The sequence below is a fragment of the Anopheles ziemanni genome, chromosome 3, assembly GCF_943734765.1.
Source record: "Anopheles ziemanni chromosome 3, idAnoZiCoDA_A2_x.2, whole genome shotgun sequence".
Classification (NCBI taxonomy): Eukaryota; Metazoa; Arthropoda; class Insecta; order Diptera; family Culicidae; genus Anopheles; species Anopheles ziemanni.
In genome coordinates, this window is record NC_080706.1 from 20,695,497 (window position 1) to 20,721,802 (window position 26,306).

The 26,306-nt window shown below is 44.7% G+C and overlaps 4 protein-coding genes across 4 annotated transcripts; 1 reads left to right on the forward strand and 3 right to left on the reverse strand.

The window, feature by feature from the left end:
• The first annotated feature begins 735 nt into the window (after window positions 1–735).
• Window positions 736–1,951, forward strand: LOC131284321 (uncharacterized). The gene is made up of 2 exons (XM_058313176.1): window positions 736–764; window positions 838–1,951. Exons 1-2 carry the CDS (start codon window positions 736–738, stop codon window positions 1,949–1,951), a joined length of 1,143 nt encoding a protein of 380 aa, XP_058169159.1.
• Window positions 1,952–10,610: 8,659 nt separating this feature from the next.
• On the reverse strand, window positions 10,611–14,479 carry LOC131284322 (uncharacterized). Its single transcript, XM_058313177.1, has 3 exons — window positions 14,287–14,479; window positions 10,870–11,369; window positions 10,611–10,790 (listed from the first exon to the last, which is right to left on the reverse strand). The coding sequence occupies exons 1-3, from the start codon at window positions 14,477–14,479 to the stop codon at window positions 10,611–10,613; spliced, it is 873 nt and encodes a 290-aa protein (XP_058169160.1).
• Window positions 14,480–20,202: 5,723 nt separating this feature from the next.
• Window positions 20,203–22,208, reverse strand: LOC131284324 (myogenesis-regulating glycosidase-like). The gene is made up of 2 exons (XM_058313178.1): window positions 20,462–22,208; window positions 20,203–20,387 (listed from the first exon to the last, which is right to left on the reverse strand). Exons 1-2 carry the CDS (start codon window positions 22,206–22,208, stop codon window positions 20,203–20,205), a joined length of 1,932 nt encoding a protein of 643 aa, XP_058169161.1.
• A 645-nt stretch (window positions 22,209–22,853) lies between these two features.
• LOC131284325 (centrosomal protein of 120 kDa-like) lies at window positions 22,854–25,703 on the reverse strand. The gene is made up of 2 exons (XM_058313179.1): window positions 25,646–25,703; window positions 22,854–25,591 (listed from the first exon to the last, which is right to left on the reverse strand). The coding sequence occupies exons 1-2, from the start codon at window positions 25,701–25,703 to the stop codon at window positions 22,929–22,931; spliced, it is 2,721 nt and encodes a 906-aa protein (XP_058169162.1). The 3' UTR covers window positions 22,854–22,928.
• Between the last annotated feature and the right edge of the window lie 603 nt (window positions 25,704–26,306).

The window sequence follows — 26,306 nt, forward strand, 5'->3', positions numbered from 1 at the left end:
AAATCGTGATCGTCGCGTGCCTCTGGCATTCACCCGTTCCGTGGCCAACCTCACGAACTCTCCGAACTAAACCGACGGTGAAGGCGCGTCTGCCGTTCGCTCTCAGGAGTCCCCTTCCTCCGACCGCTCCGAACAATCGACCCCTTGCGGTTACGGTGGAAATGGCAGCAAACAAACCGAACTCCACTCCGCTCCAGTTCTCGGATTTGGCGAACTCTCGGCGACTTGGTTATAGGGATTGAATCTCGTGAATACGATTTGATGGTGGGGGCACTGCTTCGAGTGCGGCATTAGAGATTTGGTGGGCTCGAGTTCCAGATCACGTCTAGAGGCATGATCGCCACGGTACGGTAAGACACGGTTCCAAGTTACTAATAGACCGTAAGTCCTCCGTATACATTCTGATTCCGTTTGCGGGTGACTCTAGCGGGCATCAAGCCATAATTGAGAATATCTTATCTATGTGTGTGCTTCTGCGTTTGTGTTTTTGATCGTCCATGACCCTTACCTGGTGATGCCACTGATGAGCTCTAGCCCGCTACGTTCCGGAAGTGCGGAGTTTCTCGTGCTATAAACGGCAACTCCACAAACCATGTGTTGGAGGTGATGGCGTGGAATTCGATAGACGATTATCAGTGCGCAAGCTGACAGCGTGGTTGTGTGAAGTACTCGCCCGTCGAAAGTGGATCGTATCCCTGTGTATTCCTGGTGTACCAGACTACCTGAGCAGTCGCGATGGTTCCTGGTTTCCCGGTGTTTCTTGTGTAGGTTTTAGTGCTTATCAGAAGTTAGCGCTTTTTAAAGTCCTTGCTTTGACACCTATCCATTTCGTTGTAGTGCCTACGTACTCGCAGCCTCGCTGACACGCTGCAGCATAATGGCCGCCCTGGTGCGCCAGTACAGTTGCGACAACTACTTTCAATCCTGGTGCCAGCTGCACAACGTCACGATCCAGATGGATGGGGACGTGCAGGCGAGTGTGTTCCCGCGGGTGCGCCAGCTTGGCTTCATCTACGGCACGATCGGTAACTTCTCGCACACGCTCAACAATCAGCTGTTCAAGGCTGGCGTGCTGCGAATGTTTGCCCGCGGTACCCGCATCCGGCACCTCACGATGCCCAGCACCGTGGACCAGCTGTACCTGCGCGACAATGATCTCCGCACGGTAGAGATTGATCCGAGGGCACGTTACATCCTGCGCTATCTGCGCCTCCAGATGAACAAACTACGTACGATCGCACATTTCGATCATCTGACGCAGTTGCTCGAGCTGAACCTGTGCGATAATCTGATCGAGGACGTCCCACTGGATACCTTCGCTACGATGCCCAACCTTCGGCAGCTGATACTGTGCGGGAACCACATCAAGACGCTCGGTTCATCGGCGCAAGCGATCGTATGGCTACCGGCCCTCACGCATCTCGATCTCGGGGGGAACTTTATTGCGCGCCTTCCACTCGAACGCTGGCGCCTTCCGCAGCTGATCAACCTTAGCGTGCGGGACAACCTGCTTACGACGCTCGACAGCGGAACGCTGGTGCACCGGTTTCCTCGGTTGCGTATCTTCGACGCATCGGCGAACGCACTCGACTGCCGCTCATACCAGAGCGCGCTGCAGACGTTCGTCAATCGGTCCGTGGTGCATCTGATCGACCGGCGGATGTGCACTGTGGACGACTCGATCGTGCTATCGATGGACGACGACGTACAGCAACGTGACCGGGGTCGAATGCACTATCCTGCAGTCCACCCCGACAACGAGGTCGAGCAGTTCGTACCGACGGCCAGGGAGCGGCAAGAGATACGCCACCTCAAGGAGCGCATCTTCCTCCAGCAGCGCACCATTCAGCAGCAGCGGATGGACATTGAACAGCTGCGCGCCAACCTGACGACGCTGATGGAGCAGTTTGATCTGGTGGCTGGTCCGGCCCGTGCACTGGATCCGTTTTAAGCCGGACCGGATCCATTACTCGCGAATAAATAGTCGAGTCCGCTTGAGAACGAGTTTAAGGACGAGTGATTTACTTACCCTCACGATCGCATGATCACACATCATCAAGTGTTTCTTTTCTCGTGTGCAACCTTCTTTGCCTCCATCGGTGTGCCGGATGTCGTTGCAGGTTTTCCTTTATTTTGCGCCCTTCCGTCAACCACTGTGCCCTTGCTACGTGGCCTTACACTTGTGACAGTTCCACTGTTTCCAAAAGAAAATTCTGAACTTCCAAGACATTGTCGCGATCGACCTTTGAATGGCGTGCGAAAACCGACGCCTCACGAAGCACCACCCTTCTCCCGACCACCCGACATTCCTACCCCGGGACGGCACACGAGGGTATGTAACCCCACGAATGGATTGTGCAAGCAACAATCATTCAGTACCGTCCATTTTCCGCGAGGTTAATCCAAGCGGAGGTGTAGAAGCTCGGACTTGCACGCCGGGTGAGAAAATGCGGTGACCATCGTCGGGTAAAGAAAAATGATCGCTATTTTATGGCCAATTGTGCTTCGTTCCGATTTGGCGCGCCGCCGATCCAAACTGCTGTGCGCGGGTCTGAGGGTTGGGTAAATGGTCGCGTCGAGAGGGGTTTATTGTTGCTCTACACCCCCCCGTCGGAATGTGTAACGGGCATGGTGACGGATGGGAGGAACGGTAGGTCTACCCTTCTTCCTCCGTTCCTTTTTGCATTTACGGTAATTAATGCTGTTTGCACGGGAACGTGAACCTTACCCGACTCGATCGGGCCATCTGAATTTGTCATAAGAAATTATAACTCCAAGAGCATAACTTCACCGGCATGCAATCTTCACGGTGGCCACCATTTCGGTAGAGATTTCATCACTGTTATAGCATAACGTTAGACTTATTACTAAAACAGCATGGAAGCATCATTATGTTGGTCTGGTCAACATCGTCGAAAGTAATTTTGTATTTATTTTTCGACAAACCTCAATTTTGGATGTAAATTAGAAACGTGCATTACGATTTAGTTAACCTGCATTATGCATTTGGCACAATCCTATGGAAATTAAACAAAACACATATTTTATATTTTTATCACCCGTACATTTATTCTTATTGCTTTTCCCAATACAATGCGTCGCCAAAGGATGGTTGATGGTGTTTTCGATTTTCCAACTGTGTACCAGTTACTAAAATACTATTAGTTTCTCGTTTTCGCAAATTTCAATGTGGTATAATTTGCCCTTTGTTTGTACTATATGAATGTTTAACTTTGATTTGAGCTTTGTTTCTACAGGAATGGACAATTTTACTGGGATAATTCCAAACGTCTTTAACTTGTAAACTGTTCAGTTCTTGTTGTTTTTTAAATAAAATACCGACGATTAACTGCTAAGCGTAATTTGCTGTAATACTTTTCATTCTATCATGTGTTACAAAACGAATTCATTGAGATGATGGATGGAATTTGGGTGTATGTAATGTGGGTGTATTTTTTTTTAAATTGAAGCATAGGAAATGGTTTTGATTATATGATATTAAGAAAAAAAGTTTGATTTTTAAGCCTGCCTTCATGTTCAGTCGATTGATGTTATGGTGATCGTGTTTGGTATATCAACTCTTATATTGTTTAGCACTTTGAGATTTTTTTTTCCAATGAAAAGGGTCAACTTAAGCTCGACGAGCGTACCCGTAACAAGTAAATCTGGCTAGGGAACCATTAAACCAATTATGGCATGATTAAAATCTATAAACTACTGATACGGTTTAAGTTTAAGGATACTTTAAGAAAAACTCTGGATTATTTAAAAAAATGCTGTGCTTTATACTTGAAGATACTTTAGTTGAAGAAGTTGGCTTAAAAATCATTCATTAAAAATTGATTACGAACTAATGCCCTTCGTAGGCTATGATAGCCTTCCATCGTTTGATAGCGTAATCCCAAACCCATATAACAAGTCTTTTAACTTCGATTAACAGTTTTTCTCGTGGGTTTGGCAGTAGACTATCTCGTCCCTACCACCGATCTTTGGGCAAATGTTTACTACATTAATCTTTCTTTCAACGATGCCCCGTGTATGGGTGTGTGTTCTACGAGAGAGGTGGAAAATCTTCACCCTTGGTTCGCATTTTCCTCTACATAGCTCCGGGTAGTGTGTGGTGCATTTGAGCATCTTGACGAAAATTCTAACTCAACCTGGGGGTAGCTCGTGGGTTGTTCGTGTTCGGTGCTTAAAACGAGTGAATGATTAATGATGCATCTCGAATCGCTTTCCGCCCCCTCCCAAAAGGTGGTAGGTGGCTTTGCTCGTGCTGGCGAATGTCATGCCGATGGCAGTGGCATCGCAGTGAAAGACTGCGCGTAAGATGACGATCGTCGCGGGATGCCCTTTGCGACACTTTATTCTAAGACCTACCGACCGGAACAACTTTATGACCCTGTCCGTCTATGTTCGTCGCGACGAATCCTTTGTTACACTCAAAAGGGCATCTGAATTATTTGATCTGTACTTTGGCCGATTTGCCAGGTCTTAAAGTGTAAATTTACGTAGCGGCTTGTGTCGCAACGCTTCCATTTAAAGGCTATAAATGCATAGGTTGATGATGTATGTCATGATGAAGCATGAAAGCTTCTTGCTTCTTACTATAAAACACGCTTCAGAGACAAGAGAGTGTAATGAAGAGTGCGTTAGGAAGAAAAAAAATGTGTGCAATAGTAGAATTCGGGTTTAAAAACTGTTTTTTCGGTTCAGTCATTAATATTGATTTTTTTTTTTAAGTACTTTTCGCAAATGAGCTTCCGTCGGACTCGGAAAGTTATTTTATTCTATAAAAAGATTGTTATACTGTGTTAAGTGTTTTTCACCATGTGTTGTGGTTATCGAAAATTATAAAAAAAAGCTTATTTTATAAATCTCTTGTCTCGAAGGCGTACGTTTACGAGCTTATATATAAAAGCGCTTGTCCTGCGCTCAAAATTATCTTATACCATTAGAAATAAAATGAGAGAAATGTTATATCTAATTACCCTTGGGGAGAATGCTGGCTGCTGAACACGGGGGTGTGTTTGTAAAAATGCTGCCAAAATAAAGGAATGCCAGAAACGGAAACTACTGATCACACTCTTTGCTCAGTCGTTACTTACTAACGATAACGACGCCAATGGTCGACATGGATGTGCTATCTCACTATCGTTTATAATGGAATTTCATAATACGTGAAAGACGAATGATTTTGAATTTTTGTTGCTCCAGATTCTCACGGGTGGTCGTATTTGGTAAAAACAAAGGAAAGTCCGTCTGCATCGCTGTGAAGGAGACCCACTACCTCCATGTCCGATGAGGCTTGATGGCAGATGTACGTTCCCGAATACTTATATGTTACGCTAGCTGATGTATAACTTTCCCGGATGCTCACTTAGGATGTATGAACTGGTTAGGTTGGTTACATAGGGGGTGGTTTGGTGTTTGGCACGACTGGAGAACGTTTCGATGATCGTGACGAGATGTAATATTCGCCAATGACACTGGTAACATTGTTACCCAGTTTCCTTCCCATTGTTGGAAGAAACTCCGACTGGAAACTGTAACTGGTTGACGGTTAACTGCTCAAATAACGTACGTGGTTTAAATAATCCTCGATCCTCGGACGATGGAAGCGTGTGGGACTCTAGCTCTTCACCCCGCCATTACTCCGGAATGGTGTTGCCAGGGGCGGACAGTTTAATTTCTTTCTTCTTGGGGTTCTTTTGGTCATTGTTCTCTTTAGCCTCGTCGGTGATGATGGTCGGCTTCGGGGCACGGTTCTTCCAATAATGCGTTTTGCCCTTTACAATAGTTAGATCAAAGTCCAGACGGCGAAGATCATTAGCCAGCATTTCCTTTACGGCATCGGGATTGTCATGATCGATCTCGGGGTGCTCGAACCGTTCGAAAGTTGCTGCATAATCTTTTCCGATCACTCTGAATCCTTTCTCAGTTTGCTCGAGCTTCGGTACACTCAGGAAGCTCAGCGCTGCCAGCTCCTTGATCTTGGGGATGTCTGGAAATGGAATCAAATGATATATTTTATGAATTAATGTTGGCCTCAAAAGATTGTAGGATAAACAACTGTTTGTGCTATTGATAGAAATAGTTTGAATTGTTGGCATGTCTTGCTAAATTAACTTTTTTTTCCTTTAAATTACTATGTTTCAGTAAACCTGAAGCCGACATAGCTGTCTCATTTGTCGTACAATCCAAAGGCATCAGGGAAATTTATATACCGTGCTTTATTATTGAAAAATAAACCGTATTAGACACGTTTGTTGGGCGATTTTAACTAGGCATGAAGACGTAAGTCACGTTGTTACACTGAAATGGACAAGTTCTCCAATTGAAATAGGTTATAATGAAAATTGGTTATATTCCGGAAGCAAGAAAACTGTGTCGACTGAGTGATTAGCAAAAGGATGTATTAACTTTCACAATCCAGCAAGCATGGTGTCACTATTTATTTCCATACAATTTCCAAACCATTTAAGCGCTAACGTTCCATGTATTTTGATCATTAGATCAGATAATTTATAATTGACATAACAATACCCAACGTGACCGTTCGTTATCAAATTCCAACCCACGTCTGTGAGCTCGTGTATACGAGCATCAAACTAAAATTTTCTAAACTGCTGCTATAGATTTCATGAAAATGATGATTCCCCTATAACTTTACATATTTTTACTAGAGCATTGAGTCCCGGCGACGGTGTTAAAGTTCCAAACACACATAATTTCGTTGTACTTTCGCGGCAGAAGACGGAATTAGATTTTCCCACGTCCCTAGGCCGTTAGCGTTACCTTCTCACGAACCAATAAAAAGCAGACCTCTCAAAGATATTGTATTTTATTCTCCTTCTCCGCCCAATTACCAACCGTTGATTGATGCAAGGAGTGGATTTGGCCGAACTTTCGGATTAAGTCGACTGCGCGAGATCCTCTGTCTTGTACGAGAGATTTGCACGCGGTAATGAAAAATACGATTAACGTCAATTATGCTTGTTCGGTGTCACTCATCCCGGACGGTTGATTGGTCACGCGGTGGCCATTTATTTTAACACACATCCCAAGCCAAATGGAGGAGAATCGTATTCTAATGGCGCAAATTATTAAGAAACAAAAAAAGGCTATAATAAACGGACAACATTTGTCTTTAGCAAAGGATGCCCTAATGCCAAGGGCGCTTGAAGATGAGAACAAAAAAAACTGCCGTCTGTGTTCTATGATCTAAGAACTGTGCCATTTGTGTGTCACGCTGTGGAAGAGTGCGAATCGAGGGCTAATAAAACGCGACACTTGCTGTGAAGAGGACTCTTCACATCGGGGAGGTCCGTTCGGAAGTGATTTCTTATTTTAGCCGATTAATTGCTATAGAAAGTATTTTCTGTTCCACTGTTTACTTCATCCAGCATTACTCATAGTGTGTTTTAAATTAAAATGCATAGAAAAGAATAGAACGGTTTAAAAAACTCTATATCTAAGTCTAGATTTATCATTGTACATTTTATGGGGACCTCTACTAAAACGAAGTGCCATAATTGAATATTTCCCAGGCAGTAATCTCAGACGGCTTCAATAGGAAAGCCTCAACAATCGGTTCTCGGAGTACATGTCGCGCAAGTACAGCTACATTAAAACGCTACCCCCAACGATCATCCTTTCTTTCCGGTGGCCGGATCCTACCACTCCAACATCGACTTCCATGTACCCTTGCGTCGGACGGAGAAAAAGGCCGCATAAGCGAAGATGGTCTTGTTCTGCGGCGTACTGATCCGGATGTCCTGCCGGTAGTCACCGGGCGGTGTGGATTGCGGGAAGAACTTATCCTCGAGCCACACGCTAACGTTGTAGGTAGTGTTCTGTGGAACAGAATAAAAGGAAGACGGCGGATGGGCGGGGGTGGGGACGCTTCAGGGACGGCGTCGGCACACATACGACCATTACGTACCCCGTGCGGACACTGGTGCATAAGCTGCGGTATCGTCGCGTGCATGACGGCGAACACGTGCCGGGTGAGCGCATCGGTCGACGGTTGGCGCAGATGCTCGCACGCCTCTAGGATCACCTCGAACGGTACGGATTGATAGTCGGTGAACCGGTAGTACGTACGGATGCGTAGGAAAATCTTATTCAACACGCCCGGCACGTGGAGGGTGATGTTCATGACGGTGGGCCGGTTCCGACGCAAGATCGTTTTGCACTGGAGCAATTCGGACACCTCGTACGGTGTGTCGACGCAGACGAACTTTGTGACGCGCACGGTGAACGGTTTCGGTTCGTCGGAGAATGCGGCAAGGTCGGAAAAATGTAAGGGAACTGGCTTTTTGTCACCGATGGTGCCCCGTGGTAGACACACAGTAAGGAAAGCCAGAATGGAAAGTACAAAATTCCATCCGATTTTAGGTACTGCCATGGCTACTAAGATTACTGTAAAGAGCCGTCACCCAAAGCCACCGACAATTGAAATAGTACTAACAGGGGTGTATGTTGCGTACCTCTTTATGTAAAGTTTAACTTCATATCGATTGCTCATTGTATGAACAATTAAAATTAACGTTAAAAAAGAAATACATTTGGTTCCGGTTGACATGTTTGGCTCATTTCCATTTTGGAGATTACCATCTCAACCGGCATGACGATTAATTAAGAACGTACTATTAAAAAGAGTTCATCGGTATCCAGTGAGTTGGCCAGGCATTATGGACTTACTGCTGTAAAATAGCAACCAACAATCGCGTACACATTTAGAGCTACTGGAACACGCAGCTCGTACAAACAACACGGTTCCCCATGTCCTTCTGTCACATAGTGTACCAGCATTTGCCTTTCGACGGTGTTTTGCTTCCCGTGGCACACGCGGGAATGTCGGAACGTTGCCAAACGCCCCGATGCCGCGCCGCAACACAGGCATATGAATATAAGGGGAAATCAAAAACTGGCATGCCGCCGCAGAAAATCATTTCGGCGACAGCAACGACGGACAGGTCCGGTAGCCAACGGAGCAACAGGTCCAATTAAGCGACGAATAGCCATCCGCCATCCACTTGCCCCAAAGCATGGCCGGCTCGATGTTCCGCGATGTCGTGGGAAATTATTCTCATTCCTATCAGACGAGCTCGGTCGGTCGCTAAACATGGGTCTTGGCCACTTCCAATGCAACCATGCGCCACCAGCATCGGCCAAGGATGATACCGGAAAAGGGGTCCGATACAATTGTGTAGAATATTTAAGCATTTCATCTTCCTCACTCGTGTTTGTGTGTAAAAATCTATTTATCTGTTGTTCTATTTATTCTATTCAACATGACTTTCTCAATTCCTCTTAAATTCATCCACCTATATACATAGCCCTTCGTGTGCCCCGCGCGTTCTACTAGCAGACCTGCTAGCGGTTAGGCAAACAAACGCCCTCCGTATGATGTAAGGTGTGTCGTTTGATTTATGCACTCTTGCCTCGGATTTGCAGGGTGATTAAAGAGCTTAGTTAAAATCTCACGATAATTATCAGCCGCCACAGGAGGAAGACTGATTGTCGCGTTGAACCTCGGTGTGCAAAGAATGGTTCTCTTCAGCCGCATAGGCGGTCAAATGAAAACGGTTTGAAAAACGTTGCATTAAGATTGATGCAATTTATGGATTACTATTTTCACTTAAATCATGTTCTTTTTATATTTTCTTGAATACATAATACTAAAGACTGTTTGAAAAATGGAAACATTTGAAACATTCAGTTCGGTCGTACGGTCGACGAAGTGACACAGCGCCATCTATCCGTCAGATGGTGAACATCTGAACTACAGTAAACTCAAAATAACACGGACAATGTTCTAGGTTAACCGGAGCTAGATGCTGCAGAAATAAATGGTTTAATCCTATCAAATAATAGATAGATATTCCTCAGTCGATTCATATATATATAGAGTGGTAGTAGTTAAGGAGTTTACTATAACCACGTGGTAGGCAGTCAACATGAGGGTGGGAACAAAATTGCTAATATTTTCGATTTAGAAAATTACCAGTATTATCAAATACAACCACAACAAGCACAACGGCAATCACAACAAACCTGATTGAATTTTCAGCAACTTTACTGTGTTCTGATGTTCACGAAAGTAAAATGATAGGCACCTTTGGGTGGATCATACTGATCCGAACCAGCTGAGACTGATCAAAACTGGATACAATGCAGCTGATTAATGCGATTGTTCAAACACAACTGGTTACCACAGGCAGTGGCGATGAAACGCACTTTTACGCAAAGTCACGAGCCTCGTTTTCTTTTGAAGATTTTTTTTTTATCTTTCCCATCGAGAGCATCGTGATTCACACGTGTGCCGATGTTCGCGGCTTTCACATCATTTATCGATGCTTCTGTTCGTACTTAGATGAATTGATAAGGAGTAAAGCCAGGGCGGAGCGACGGCAGAGATTGTTAAGCTCGTATTGAATTCTGTATTTAAAAAAAAAAAAGCGAAATTGTTTATCATCTACTGTGAAAGTAGTAGTTTTATTTGGTTGGTCATAAGCTTCTGGCTATGCACATGATTGTAAAATTGCCCCTGAGATAATACAGAACGGTAACCAATTCCTCGGGCTGCCGTCCTATATCTACTTGTCCTACCATTCAAGCATCGATCGCCAAATCCCCATCCGGCGCACAGAAAAGTATGCTTGATAAGCAAATAACGTCCGATTTTGCTCAGACCGGAACCAGACATCCTGACGGAAATCTCCGGCTGGCATCGATTGGGGAAAGAATTTGTCCTCCAGCCAGTAGACGGCGTTGTAGGTAGTGTTCTAAAGCAGACAAAATATAACAAATCAGCTTCCGTTTGCATCTGCTTCTCAGCCGTAAACGCGTCTCGCCTGTTCTTACCCCATGTGGACACTGGTACAAAAGGTGCGGTACAGCTACCATCATGATCGACATTAGATGGTGCGAAAAGATGTCCCTGGTCGGTTTTCGGAAATAAGAGCAGATTTCCAGGTGCACCGTAATTGGAAAGGGCTCGTACGAGTTGTAGCGGTAGTACGTTCGCACTTGAAAGAATATCTTATTCAAAACACGTGGAACGTGGACGGATATGTTGAAAAACGTAGGTTGTTTGCGTCGAAGGATGGTTCTACACTGGAGCAGTTCACTCTCCTCGTACGGTGTTTCTACACAGATGAACTTTGTTACCCGTATGGTGAACGGTTTTGGCTCGTCGGTGAATACTACCGGATCAGATATTTTTACCGGAATTCGCTTTTCCTTTACGCAAATTACGTCCGAAATCTGTATGATAAGTATGATCGATATGCTGAGTATCGACCAAACACAGTCACAATGCTGGACCATTTCCGGAAAGTTATTTTGCTTTTTCACAACTAGAACTGGTGAAGAGATCACTCGCCCGTGGGAAAACGCACTGTCGTTGTTTTATTGTAGGTTGTTCAGTTTTGGTTTCTTTTATGCCAAATCGCCCATAGTCGAAACCAAATGAGCTTATCTTTCATCAAAACATACGCATATTATAGACCAATTAAAAATAAACCTAGCAACCCATGATGTGTTGATATAATTCATCATGTCGTTAGTACGCTGTTCTCAATGGTTCTAGAAATTATGTTTAAAAAAAATATGCGTACATAACCGAGGGTTTTATGAAAATGACCGATACTTTACCATAAGTCGTTATTTTATTTTAGAAACCATTTAGTAGCCAGGTTGGGCAACTAATGGTAATGCTTATAAGGCATGACACTTTTGAGCGTTGGTTTTTCTTTCCTTCATCAAGTCCGCTCTCATCGTAAAAACCGGTGAAATCCACCACCAGAAAATTGTGCGAATTCCTGCACTACAATACAATTCACTAGTCCCTGTGAATGTAAACTATCGGGAGAATGCCAGTTTCAGTCCTCGTTTCATCAATGTTAGTTAGGTTCGTTTGGTTAGAACGTACCTACCGTGATTTAATCGTACGCATTATTGCTTCGCAATTGAAACAAAAATATAAAAACAACTCCAACCGACACACTTCGGTGATTAATTAGTTGCTTTGGTTGATGTTACGGTTGTGTCGTTAGTTTGAAATAAATCTACCTCTGTATGCTGCTGGAAACAAGACAAGGCAAGTTTGACACAAACAATCAGGAATGAATCCTTAGGTTAGGATGAGTCAAAATCGACGTATCAAAACATTTTGTTAATATAAAGAAATGAAAAACTTTGTGGCAATCACTACTGGATGTATAAAAAAATAATCATTACCATTTCGATAATACTTCGCTTCGAGAGATCTTTGATATGCGATGCGTTCGTCTCAAATCCTGCTGATGATGCAAAATTGATAGACTCCATACGAGCTTACAACGGTTTACTAATTATTTTTATGATACAGTGCTTTCATGTCATTATGGGATCCAACTGTGGGCAATTTTGGATTTTTTTTATAAGCAAAGCCCTTGTTTTAGTTTTAGTTGGGAGATGAGTTTATCACACGCACTGAAACGTTTAAACCCATTTTCTCTAAACGAGACAAATTGAGGTAATCTGTTACCAACAGGGCCGTTCTGAATGAGAGTCGTGGCATTATTTTAAATAAATCCCTCGTACGTCACCGTACTATCGGTCATTATGAGTTACTAGCGTGGGTATTTTAGGATATATTTCGCCCAATTATTTAGTCACCCAGTTTTTCTATTTCATTGCCAACAATCATGTCTAATAGTTGATGCGAGTAATCGTTGGTTTGTGGTTATTTCTATCCATAGCGAACATGGATAAGAGAAATTTGCACTTGCAAGGTTTTGTTCACGGTGGGGCAGGGAAACTTGATTACTTGAATGTATGTGCGTGAAAATCTGATACATCGTACGACTGAACGATACTGGTACAGATTTGTGATTTCTATTTGACCTTTAACAATCAGCAAACATCTATTCCCTGTTTGCAATATGACCTAACAGTATCTTTGTAGAACGTATGCTAAAAGTAGAATAAGAGCATATTGTAAGGGAGCAATAGATTTTTTTTAGATTTCTTCTGACACGTAGATTTTTACTCAGGATGTCTCCAACTCAAGAGAACATGGATGAAGCGTGCTGTTTGTTATATACTCGTACAGACTTCCTCATCTCCGATGACCTCGAGCACAACCACGTAGAAGTTGTATACTAAATGCTGACAACAAGATGTCGTTCTTTGGCTCTTATCCTCTTACCCCCTATGTGTTCTGTTTTCGAGTATCATCGAGAAGATCTCACTTCCGACATAAAATGGCGATCATTTTCGAAGAATCGTGATGGTATGTAATAAGAATGTGATAGTTTGTATTTAACGCTTGCTGAGACATCCTGCTGGAAATCTCCGATGACATGAATCGACGGAAATCTCCAGTGACATCGGATCACGCATATATTCCGTCGACGATGTCGTAGCATGAGGTGAAGAGTATTATACAAAAAAAAACTTTCTTCGAGTTTCCTGCTTTTACCCCTGTTTGTGATGTGCAATCGAGTGAGTATGCGAACACCCAGCATACGAAGCAGTGACCTTGGTCTGCGTTTATCTTCCAAAGTACAAATAAAGTATCTGGCGCAGATGTTACTTTGCGCCTACTAAGACTACTGGTAGAAAATTTGAGAACGTGACATCTCTGGACTGGCCGCATATCAATCCCGGTAACCCGCGGTGGGTCCACAAAGAATTATAAATGTATGCGAAAGACTCAGAACATTTTGAAAGGAAACATATCCAACTAAAACAAATACCATCTCATTACATAGAACTTTACATATGAATGACTCAATCTCTACATGAGATGAACCCTCTTCTATTTCCCATGTTTTGCTATCTACGAAGCCTCTAGAAAACAAAGTAATCTACATGTTTGGTCTAGTTTCACCAGTAGTGCATCGATTGGCACCGATAACGATAGACAACCTTCATTCAATCAATACTCTTCGTGTTTCGTGGAATTGGTCACTATCCGGTTCGCATCTCAAATAGCGTAATGTTGTGGCGAACCCGACCGATATTGTGGCAATCGCGAAGGTGTGATACGGCACACAACGACGCTGCAAACGGTAAACGTGATAAACTGCGACCGGATCGCGCAGTGAAACACAAGTTTGAAAAAATGTTTGTAATCTTATCAAATCGAACCGAGAGAGTTGGAGAAGGTCGAACGGTTTGCACTCAACGCTCGTTTTCATTGTGTTCAAAGTGGCGTTCGGTTGCCTTTTTTTCGAAAGATAGTAATAGTAAGAGTATCAACCGGTGTATTTTGTGGCTTTCACCAAAACTTACCACGCACGAAAAAATACCAGAGGTTCAGCTCACCGTCGGGCGTGTACCGTGAGGCACCTCGACGCTGCAGCTCGATGTTCGCCCTATGCTGCTCGACGCGCATAACGCCGAAAAAGCATATGAAGATCACCACGGAGGTGATAAACAATAGCACTAGCCCCTTGAAGGCGATTGTCGCCAAATTATCGGCCATTTGTGAGGCACGCTATATGAACACTAGATCTTTTCGTGTGTCTTTCTCTCAATTCACAGTTGGTCAACCGTTCGCTACCACTACGAGAAATCAACTGGTGGTTCCGCTACTACTATATGACGACGCGCGAGCCACGACCGTGTTCTCGCGAACCACTCGCGCCTGTTTACTCTTGGCCGTCTTTGCCAGCGCATACAATACAACTACCCAGATCCGGTGTGAAACGCACACACTACACCGTTGGCGGATGCCAAAACGGCACCGGATGAAAACAAATGCACACACAACGATGGAAAACGTGCGAGCGCGCGAGACGCGATCCGCGATTCTGAGATGTGTGACGTATCGGTGCCGCCAACCGTGGTCGCGTCTACCTGTTCTTTTCTTGCGTGTGTGGGTCGGCGTGCGAGGATGACGTATCGCGAAGTTCGACCCCCGCTTCAAGCTCTCCAAAAACCCTAGTATCCCACTGTGTGTATGCGTGATAGTGCGTTAGAAACATGGACATGAAAGCGCGTTCCAAGTAGCGATCGCGGCTATCTCGCAGGGAGGAACGATCGTTGTTGACCGAGATTTGTGCTGCGATCTGCGCGGCCTTCAAACTCCAAACCGCTGCGCCGGCTCACTGCTATACAATTCGGCCAGTCGTTTTATCAGTAGTAGTTGTTTACACTTCGAGTGATGTTTTTTTTGCGTTTTTTCGGTTCAACTCTACGTTTGCCTCCACTAAAGCGTGTTGGTAAGTTCCAGATTGTTTGCCATAAAAGATTTCTCCTGTCCAGGAGTGTTGTTTCAGCAAAAAAGAGTTCGATGTCCACAGAGGACCGATGTTTACGCAGGCTGGTTATGAAACTGTTCTCGAAAATAAAAATTACGAGCCAAAAAAATGTATCCCTCAACACATAGCATGCTAAGCATCATTGCACAAGGTTTGCATCCTCAGCACATGTTGATCGACAAAGGAATCCATTCTAATATCCAAGTTTTCAAGTGTTGGGCAAATTGGTTCCCATGATATGCTTAGGATCTGATCTACGATTCAGCAGATTGAGCATTCAACAGGCAAGCGCTTCAATAAGCATTTCGTAAAATAATGTTTCAAAAACCAAAAACCTTCAGTTGAGATGCATCACATCTACGGTATTATGATCATTGGAGAACTAAATGGTAATGTATATACTATTGCTAAATGTGGCTATATATATTCACACAAGGTGTATGGATATATGCATAATAAATATGCTTTAAAAAAATTAAAAATTTAGTTTTCTTCAGACATCTTCTCCTCAACCGAAGCTAAGCTCGTAATATCCGTTGCAAACTGAAAAAAGATGCTACAACCATCTTCATAAATTTTCGTCACTCTTTCGTGGTCTGTAGTCGTAAAATCGAACGGAAATGCGATTATTGCTTTCAGATCACATATCCCATGTCCTATTTAAAAATACAATAAAGAACCACCAACCGTTTGTTAAAACTTCTGTAATGCTATGCTGCCTCTTCGTGGTAAGAAACATGACATCACTTTCTTCTCACCAGCATATGGCAATGATCCTCCGAGAAGGATGGCGGACGGTCCGGTTGGATGGCTAGGAAAAGCAGTAGGCCATAAAGAAGGTAGTAAGACGAGTAGAAGCCAGCCTCCTGGTACGGCTTTTGGCACGATGCTTCAAAAATATCCGCTCGACGAAAAGATCATATGCAATACATGATGCCACAGAGGCGGCATTTTTTCTCTTTTACGGATCCGTTCCTGGGTGATGTCGAACCCGTAAATGATGTCACTGCTGGGCACCGAACGTTCGTTGAGCCGTTGGATATAATGAAAAACCAATTCAGTTTAACATTCCAACCGATCGCGCCTTCCAACGCTAACGCGTAATTTGAAGCATAACGAACCGACCCGGTATGATTTACGACCGCAGACACTCTCCAGCATCTTTAGCATCTTCACAACACAAGCTCCTTTTCTTTTCCCGACTTGCTTATGTACCCTTTTCCGGTCTCGCACTCGACGAAGGTTGGTTCGCCCATCGCTGGTGGAACGATTCGCTTCGAAACCCGACATTCGTACGAATTGTTTAACGATCGATCGTAAAACCGTGCGCCTCCACTGGTGGCTCAAGGATGTGTCGTTCGCTGAATAGAAGGTTTTTCAGAACTGCGACATCCGAGAACTGCCAACGACGTGTACATGTGTTCAACATTTATTTTTATGCTATAAATTATATAAGTTTTCATAACTTAATGAACGACGTTTTACTTAAGTGGTCTTAAGTCAAAGTAAGTTAAGTCTTTCCTACTGTAAATTGCCTTCAGGTTTTGAATTATGCACAAAGTTAAGATTGTTAAGAAGTTCGTTAAAATAATAATAATAGCCTCTTAGTTACCTGAGATAATTTTACTTGAAAACTCGAAATATTAAATTTATTCATATGATTATTTTACTTCGATTAAAATCGAAATTTGGCTCTGAGTGTCTAAAAAAATTGGCTAAAATTAGTTAAACAAATAGCTAAATAAATCCTCTTAATGAATAAAAAAACACTAACAATGCAAGATTCACGTTATTCGCGAATAATCCTTCGAAGAATAGTACGTGTTCCAATGTTTGTGTGTATGCAGATTAACGAAATCTGCTTGATCAGTTTCAAAATATTAAAAATTTTGAAAATAAATTGCGATAATATGAAAATAAATCGAGTACTAAAAAATCTTTGGGAAAGGGGTGATCATTTCTCAAATTTTTACCATTGCAATTGTCTGGTCATTTCACCAATTCAGTTTAATGGTATATTTCACTCTGACTTTGCTCAGAAAAATGGTGTAAGGATTCATCAAGACTTTGATTTTCTTTTTTTTTCTGGATGGTTCTTAAAAAGTTTATTCATAGACGATCGAAACTAGTTAAATAGTGGATATTTCATGTTACAAAATATTTTCTAAATTACTCATGTACACTGGAGAGTTTCTCCGCATCGCCGCTTTGGTTGATTGATTTGAGGTTGATGGTTGATTGCAACAAGAGGACATGTTTAGCTGGTCAACCCTTTTTCGTTTCCAGTGTAATGTTTGATAGATTGGCTTTGTCGAAATGTTTTATAGAAGATTTCGTAATACTTACCAAGGTCCAGAGGTTTCGGTAGACGCTTCAATATATACGACAAGGGCCCCAAGCTTGTTTCCAAGCAGTCGGACGTGTGGTTTGGTTTGGGGAAACATGATTGCATGGTCAACCATGCTAGCAATACAATTCCTATTGCGCCCAGAACGGTTGCAATCACGTTAATAAGGATCACTCGCATTCTTTCCCGTGCGTACTTTGCATCTTGACATGTTGTGCAATGTTTTCTGCCACAAAATTCCGAACCCGTCATGATGTCCGTCAAACTCAACTCTTCTGAGACGTCTAGCCTAAGACACAGGGCACAACCACCTCACTTTCTATTAGCACTGCAGGGAATAGTTTTCTCTTTATTTTGATTTGTTCACTTAATTGTCACAAGCTGCTTGGATACTCGTTTCCACAGCACAAACTGTACACGAAGATTTGACGTTCCAGGGAAGATCCTGCTCAGCCAACGGCACAAGAACAAATAGGACCGATCTGGAGCCGACCGGTAACTTGTAAAAGGTCTTTACAGCGACAGTCGACCAGGGATCGTACCGGTTATTATGTGCTTTTTCTGCTTCTTGTTTTCTTGACAAACACACAAGACTTCGAACCAACCGTGGAAAAACATGTGTTATGTGTCATATTTCCGTCCCTTATGTATTTTAGCAGCGTTCGGTGGGGCCACCCTGCCGATACATAAGGCGTCCGTTTTCAACAGAGCATCGTCCGATCGCAGCAAGATCATACGAGACGAGTACGTGTGTGTGTGTTGGTAAACATGCGAATATGATAGATATGAACGTTTTACGATGCAGTCTAAGGCGATGCAGTCAAGACGTGGTGAGAAACTTCCCAGTTTCAGCCACACAAGGCTATTTAGAATTTGTATTATTTTTGTACGGCAAGCTTGCAGACGAAAACCGGTTTTTTACCAAATACGGAGCGTTTTCTTCGATCGCATATCACAAACATCCGTCATTCGCAGAAGAAATACTGTTAAAAGAAGTTTTTTAGTTATGACAATAAAATTCACAAACAAGTAACAGATCATTGAGCTGGTTCTAGTTCTAAGACGAATTAAATATAGACGTTTTCAATATTCTTCAATTGGTCTAAGGCTGACGGGCCGGAAACACACGCATGTTAATTTTTAATATTAATAATTAAATCATGTTTAACAAGGCGCAATTCAAATAAAGCATTCTTCGAGACTTTCTTAAATGATCGCGACGGTTGGAAAATGAAGTTGTGTTTGAAAATGGAAAATTCTCACATTCGAAGATCAGTTTCAAAGCTAGCAAAGAAAAGAGAAAACTCTTCCAAAAGAGCCACCGAATATCGTATTTTTCTTTGAGGACCATTCTGTGCTCGTTCCCATGAGTATAGTATATAAGCGTCTTGTGCACCCGTTTTTCTTTCCAGTTTAAGCGGACTCGTTTTGCGCATACGTACATAAGAAGCATAAAACGACAGCGTACACCAATACTGTGCGATCGATCCGCTCTTTAGTACGATCACGTGATGTTCCTTCGTGGGGGTTCTTCGTAAACTCTTCGAAGTAACCATCTACATGAGACCCTCGCAGACTCATAAAACAGCAACCTTTCGTTTTCCGGTGAACGAGAATGAAAATTTCAAGCTCTACGAGATAAGAAAACTCGTTTTTATTTTGTTATAGATTTTTGTTTTTTTTTAAATACAGCGAGCTCCACGTACTGTACGTTTCCTTTATCTTATCGTTTTGCTATTGCTGTTCGATATGAAAATGCAATTATACTCTATGAAGAAAGGCAGTTTTATTCCAAATTGCGTTAGAAAGGTTTCTCTGTTTTCAACTCTTTTAATGATGCAGTTTGTGGTACCATTAATAATCTTATAATTACAATTGTACGGAAGATCTTACCACAACATAAGTAAAAAAGGAAAACAATTTTCTTAAATGTTGAGGGAATGTTCCATGTCATTCCGTGCCAATGTCCATTCATTAGCGGAACTATTCTTAAAACCGGCCTGAATGGAAAAGTGCAACGAAAGTTTGAAAATTATAGTTGTTTGTTCGCATGTTTGAGCACCTTTGAGTCGATCACTTATGGTTAAATGTTTGTATGCTCAACTTAATTACGTAGCGTAATGTAAAACTTACGAAAAAGAGACAATAATGTTGAATGTTAGACAGCTTTCAGTGGGTTTGCTCATTATTATTTTAAAACAGTAAAATCTAAAAAATCCTTTTGCACAGTGGATTTGCAGATTTGTTTGGGAAGAAATAACATATTTTTAATAAACTTAATTGGTTAATTGGACCCTCCCCTGTACGAGAGGACTGACTATCCACGTACTACAACAGGGAAACAAGTCTCGTAAGCCCTTAACGGGCAGGCATGACCAAGAGATCGTTACGCAAAGAAGAAGAAGAAGAAGAATTGGTTAAATAAGAAGAGATGACGATTTATTAGTATCAACTCGTATTCATCAAAATGTTTAAAAATAATTTTTCAAACTATAGAGTGTGAACGTTTCGCGCAACCTTTGCCAGCACGGGTAGATACGGAAAGTGGCGAATGGACCTGAAATGGCCTCACAAATTCAAACCGGCATCACGCCATTGCTAGCTCCTGACAAAGTACGGCACCATCGACAAAGGGACGGCGTAGTTCCGTAGCCACTTCGGACCGGTATGTGTCGCTCCAGTGTTCCCGTCCACCCACGAGCCGCTCGGAAGGTAAATATCTCGTGCCCGAGCATTCTCCACGGTCACCGGTGCAGCAATGATGTCATCACCGAGGAGGTATTCTGGAGGAGGGGGAAAAGAAAAACACCATGATAAGCAGAAGCACTGCACAGATCCCATGGGGGGCAGTTCTTACGATCGTTTATCTGTTGGGCCGTTGTGTCGGTTGGATCGATCCACCAGAGTGGCGGATTGACCGGTAACCCTTCGGAGACGGCCAGCGCAAACCGATCCATGATGGAGGACGTCATCGTACGGTGCAGCTGGGTCATGGCCAGGGCGATGGTGATCGTCTCGGCGTCAAAGTCCCACGGTACGTACGAGTATTGGATGCTGGGCATGAAGACGTTCGCCTGCAGCCAGCGGATGAACATCTCCTTGGTTGGCGGCTGGTTGTCGTACCCGTTGCCACCGACCATGTCCGGCAGGACCAGCGGGTAGCCGACCATGTTGAGCTGCAGCAATGTGGTGATGAGCGTCGGTAACCCGTTGTTCCAGCCCCAGTTCGAGTCCTTGTCGATCATGCGCACAAACACCGGCAGCTCCTGGGTGGCTTGGGTCGACCGGATCTCGACTAGCTCACCGAACTGCGCCACCGTCCGCAGGTAGTCGCCGACGATCTGTATCGGGCGCCGTTTAAGTGGCCCATTGAACACCGGATCCGGCGGGGACCAGCTGGTTTCGCCGGCGTCAAACTTGAAGCTGTCGATGCCGGACTCGTCGAGGATGGCCTGCAGCCGGCTGGTGAACCACTCGCGCACCTCCGCCTTGGTGAAGTCGATGTACGCTGCCTGGCCGGTCGCACTGTTCCACCACTCGGTGTCGGTGCTGCCGGTCCAGTCGGCCACCAGGTAACCGCGACGCCGGGCGTCCGAGTACCACGGTTCGCAGCCCTTGTTGATGAACGGATGGATCCACAGGGTAACACGGTCGAACCCGCGTGCCTTGATGGCCGCAATCGTGTTACGGATGTTAGGGAACTTGGTCCGGTTGAACGTGAGCGACCCGTAGCACTGCTCCCAGAAGTCGTCCAGCTCGTACTGGCCGCCGAACCCGTTGGCGATGATTTCGCTCGCGAACTCCTGCACCACCGTATCGTCGACGTCGCGCTTGTAGCGGGCCCAGGTCGACCAGATCGGGTCGGCCACCATCGATTCGGCCGGGTGGCCCGACGGTTTGCCGAGGATGTTCCGTACCGCACCCATATGCACCTCGCGCGCATCCGCCGCCACGCCGATCGTGTACCGGAAGTCGTAGTCCGGTCCGTGCGTATCGTACGGCAGGATGGCGCGTGTCTCCAGGCACAGGTAGCCGGGCTGGCCGTAGTTCTGATCGGCAAACAGGGGAGCCGTCTCGTCGACGTACAGGAAGGATCCGAGCGCGTTCAGCCAGTACCGATCGCCGACCGCACTGTTGTCCGCCTCCTTCGAGAGCATGCTGTAGCGGTTGAAGCGCAGCTTTTGCACCGGCCAGTACTGGCGCTTCTGCTGTGGACCACCGTACCAGTGCGTGTTGAGCAGATTGACGCAGTCGACAAGCTCCACCGCACGTGGCACGTTGTTGCGTATCACGGAGAACTGGGAGTACGTGGCTTGATCGAAGTCCTTCGTCAGCTCTAGCACCGTGCCGTCGTTGGTGGTCAGCGTGAACCCGGTTTCCGTTTCGGTGTACTGAGCCGTCGTGTCCAGGTTCCCGCTCAGTTGCACCTGCTGCACTAAGCGGTCGGCCAGCGTGACTCGCAGTTCCCGGGACTGCAAATCCACGCTGACCACCGTGGATGCTTCGCTAAACGTTAAACTGTACACCGTTTCCTGCCCGCTAGCCGTTTGGGCGAGCAGCGCGAGAAAGGCCGCGGACACGACGATCAGAACCGTGCCGGCCATTATGCTATGGGCCGGTTTACACTAAGTAGTTGGCCACTTTGAAACTAAGCACTTACGTACACACACTGGTGCAGTCGATGGTGTCACCTGCGTTACGGACACGCGATCGGAACGGTGTCGCCCCTTAAATACCCTTGCCGTTATCGGTAATCGGAGTACAGGGAACCTGGGAACGGCCGAAGCGCACACATAACAAGTGCTTTGGTCAATATTTTACGAACCGATCGCACCGAGTTGGTGCAGCCCTCGAGCCTTTTCATGGCTGCGAAAAGTATTCTTTTTTATCGCACTATTTGTGAGAGCCCCTGGGTAAACCATTATATACCGATAAGGTACAGTTTACCACCATGATTCAGTTGGCTTCCGGATGGAGCGATTCTTGATTCGAAAGGAACTTATAACGAATTTAAAAATTACAACACGAGACGTTGCCTGTCCATTTTTTTCACACACATATTGAATTCGCAACGCACGAGAAAACTGAAGAAACGCATCAGTTGATGCAAATAACCGATTTTAAGGGCGATTCGAAGACTACTGATGCAAATATCTTAGTATATGCCAATCACTAGACCATTGTGTATGTACAAACAATAAATAAATATATCTTTATTATATCATGTCTTTATAGAATTTAAACAATGCACCTCAACGCCCTACAACAGTAGTTAGGATGAAAAATAATCAGTCTTATGCTGATGCGGAAATTGATATTTCGCGCTACAGGTAACTGTCCGGCGGTTTGTACAAGCTGCAGGAACTGCTATCACCGGCACCTCGATGCCTCGCGCTGATCATCGACAACTGCGAGCCGCCACCACCCGGCCGGTTCGTTGCTGTCTTCCGCGGTTCTTTCTTGTTTGCCTGATAGTATGGGGTCCGGTTTACTGCGAGATCCTGCTCGAGCTGGTGGACCTTCCGCATCATCTTTGCCCACTGATCCTTGTAATGTAGCTTCGAGGCGGAAATGTCGTCGATTTTTTTAAGCAACTCCAATCGCTCCTCTTCCCGGCTCAACCGTTCCGCATCCAGTTCGCGCTGCAGTTGCAGATTGACATCGAGCAGATGCTGGTGGTCAACGCCTAGTGCGGTCAACTGCTCTTGCAGCTCATGGCACTGCTTGCGGGTCGCTTCAATCTGTGCTTCCGCTTCACGCTCAAGCCGAACGGCCTTCGATCGGATAGCCTCCAGCTGGTCCCGGAACTGTCGCCTCAGTCGTTCTGCCTGCGTATCTAGGTGCTCGCGATCTTCGAGCGAACAGTGTGCTTCTTCGAGTGCTGCCACCATCGCGTCCGCTTGCGCCAATCGATCGGCCAAACGTTTTTCCTCTTCCGCCCGCTGCACCTTCCAATCGTGAGTTAGAGTTTGAAGATGATTACGTTCTTTCTCCCGCAACTCTTCGAGAAACCGTTCACGTTCTTCGTTCATCCATGCCTTCTGTTCTTCAAGAAGCTGATAGGAAACGTTTTCATCAAACGGATGCATTTTGGACTGGCCGGAATCGACGGTCTTGTGGCAGCAAACTATGGTACCGCTTTCGGCCAGCTGACTGTTGTAGTTAAGCCCGACCTCTTCCAAGGTGCATCCAACCGTCGCGATGGCTACATTTTCGCCCGTTGAGCCGTCTACCATTACCACCACACCGGACGACTGCTGTTCACGGTTGCCAACAAGCAGGCTCGAATTGTCAAGTCGCGCCAGCAGGTGTATTCCGTGCGGTCCGTTAACGGTTAGCTTAGAGGGCTCGCTGCTAATCACCTCCATCACTCGCTCGGGAAGCGAGGAAAAAAATAATTTAAGTGTAATTTTACCAAAATCTATTCGATCCAAGAGAACCGCATCGGGTATTAGCTCGAGAGTAATCTTCGTAAACGGCGTGTCTGCCTTCGGGTGTTGTAGAGTTAGTTGCCAGAGGCCGGCAGATGGACTGGTGGTAAATTGAATCAATCCAACTTGCACACTAAACGCAAACGTTCGTCGAATGTCACGTAGGTCCTGATTGGCGTTAAGAAGAATCGTTGCAATATCTACTTTTTCCAACGTCTCTGCAGGAGTTTCCAATTGAGGGGTGATAGGTTTTTCAGAATTTTGGGACAATAACTTTTCTTCGGTTACTAACGTAGGGTCTGAGTTAGTAGCTTGCGTTTTTGTAGGCACTGTTTGGTGCTGTTCATCCTTAGTTGGCTCTGACGCTGTAGATGACATTTCTGGCGATACTACTAGATTACATTCTCGTTCGTGCGTCTCGTCGTGTTCTTTTACTTCCACTTTTTGATTTTCTGCTTCCATTTCCTGGTTATTGTCGTTTCCCAAAAATCGCAAAGAAAACTTGCACTTCAACGAAGGAACAATAAGTCGCTCACTCGAAGCCCGATCATTCTGGTCGCTACCGTCGACTGGAAAAATAGGAAAACTTTTCACCATCTGCAAGGTGCTCTCGTTGTTGGCGTGCTTTCGTTTGAACTCGCTGAGATCCGTTTCCTGCAGGAAACCAACCAAATCGATAGTCGATTTTCCAATCACATCACCCAGCTCGAGACGATTTCTTTTCGGCAATAGGTCGACTGCTATCTTAAAGGCGTTCTGCAAATAATCGCTCAATGTCGCTAAAGAGCTCCGAATGTTAATAGAAATTGTTTCCTTAACGGAAAAAACTGCCGAGCTGGGCTGTTCACGTTCGATATGTACATTATAGACTTCACCAAAAAGATAGTACCGCAAACCGAACATATCGACTCCGGGGTTCAGCTGGTCTAGGTGGCTCCCACATTTAAAGATGATCGAGAGTAGAAACAGATCCGTATTCGTTTCGTTTCGTCCGATCTGCAGTACGCCACGATCTTCAAGCAGCTTTACGTTTTCCGGTAACTGGCCGGTGCTTGGGTTGGCATAAATCGTTGTGCTCGGTTGCGTAGCGGGATTATCGTTGCAACTGATGTCCTCGTCTTGTGCTGGCAAACATTCTTCTGTTGGGGTCTTTAAGAATTTAGGATCGGTAATCATGGCCAGCATTTTGAGCTCCGGCTGTTGACGTCTCCAGCGTGCATTTTCGATAGCAATAAGCCGGTAACCGTGGGGTTGCATTGCCTTGATACGGGAAAGCTGTACTCGCGGGACGTTCCGCAATGGTATGATGACTGAACCGATTCGGCACCACTTGTTCTGCGGTAGTAACTCAAAGCATTCCACCTTGATCGGTAAATTTTCCATTTTCATACACTTCACGGAGTAGCTATCCGATTCCCATACGAAAAGCGCATCGAATTTGGCATTAAGCGTGCTGGGGGTTACTGGGCGAAGGGTTTCCGTTTCAAACGCTTGCGTTCCTATCGACGCCGACAGCTTAATTTTGCGATACGGCTTTTCCTGGCGAAAGTTTACACCTGCAAAATGCATTTTCATTGACTGATCGGATTGTGCCGGACTGTACTACTTACCATCCACGACTCGCAGCACAATTATACATTTCTCTTCGTTTTTCTGACAACGCTCCATGATTCTGGTACGTCTGATCCCATGCAAATTTTCGAAGATTTTAAGCAACTGCAACACCAAAGCTCGCTTTGATCACAGCAAATACCGAAACCGTTGTTTTTAAGGACGGTTGACCAGATGTAAACAAAGCATCCTCTTGAATTTGACAGTAGCTATCGTTATCGTGGGATATCGCACCGGGTTGACGAATTTAATATTCTCTTAAACAATAGAGTGAAAAACAAGATGAACAATGTAGCGTAGTAAATTATAGAATCTTAAATATTTTTACCTTACTACCTAAGCATAATGGACGATGCGTTTGAATCAACATATCCGTTTGGTAGAGAAACGTCAAGAAGCTACAACTGCTCGAACTCGTGGGTATGCACGTTCCTCAAATAAATAAAAGTTCAATTTGAGCAACTGACAGCACTGAGGGTAATTGAAGTGCAGATGTATTGCATTGTATTTCCATTGCTTTTTTCCTGGAGAGCATTTTGTCAGCGGTGACCACAGATTAATTTCAATTTGTACATGTTCCTGGGGTGGAGTAAAGGTTTTTTTGGATGAGCAAAGGTATGTTTATAGTGCTTTATTGGCCGTGAAAACCAAATCCATTCT

What these genes read in the sequence shown, in the direction of transcription:
- LOC131284321 (XM_058313176.1), top strand. Translation starts at nt 736, where the DNA reads ATGGTTCCTGGTTTCCCGGTGTTTCTTGT. An exon ending in GGTTTCCCGGTGTTTCTTGT is followed by an intron (nt 765 to 837) that starts GTAGGTTTTAGT and finishes ATTTCGTTGTAG; the next exon opens with TGCCTACGTACTCGCAGCCT.
- LOC131284322 (XM_058313177.1), bottom strand. Translation starts at nt 14,479, where the DNA reads ATGGCCGATAATTTGGCGACAATCGCCTTCAAGGGGCTAGTGCTATTG. An exon ending in CTGGTATTTTTTCGTGCGTG is followed by an intron (nt 11,370 to 14,286) that starts GTAAGTTTTGGT and finishes TCTCTTCACCAG; the next exon opens with TTCTAGTTGTGAAAAAGCAA. An exon ending in TGTACCAGTGTCCACATGGG is followed by an intron (nt 10,791 to 10,869) that starts GTAAGAACAGGC and finishes TGTCTGCTTTAG; the next exon opens with AACACTACCTACAACGCCGT.
- LOC131284324 (XM_058313178.1), bottom strand. Translation starts at nt 22,208, where the DNA reads ATGGCCGGCACGGTTCTGATCGTCGTGTCCGCGGCCTTTCTCGCGCTG. An exon ending in GGCCCAACAGATAAACGATC is followed by an intron (nt 20,388 to 20,461) that starts GTAAGAACTGCC and finishes CCCCTCCTCCAG; the next exon opens with AATACCTCCTCGGTGATGAC.
- LOC131284325 (XM_058313179.1), bottom strand. Translation starts at nt 25,703, where the DNA reads ATGGAGCGTTGTCAGAAAAACGAAGAGAAATGTATAATTGTGCTGCGA. An exon ending in TGTGCTGCGAGTCGTGGATG is followed by an intron (nt 25,592 to 25,645) that starts GTAAGTAGTACA and finishes TGCATTTTGCAG; the next exon opens with GTGTAAACTTTCGCCAGGAA.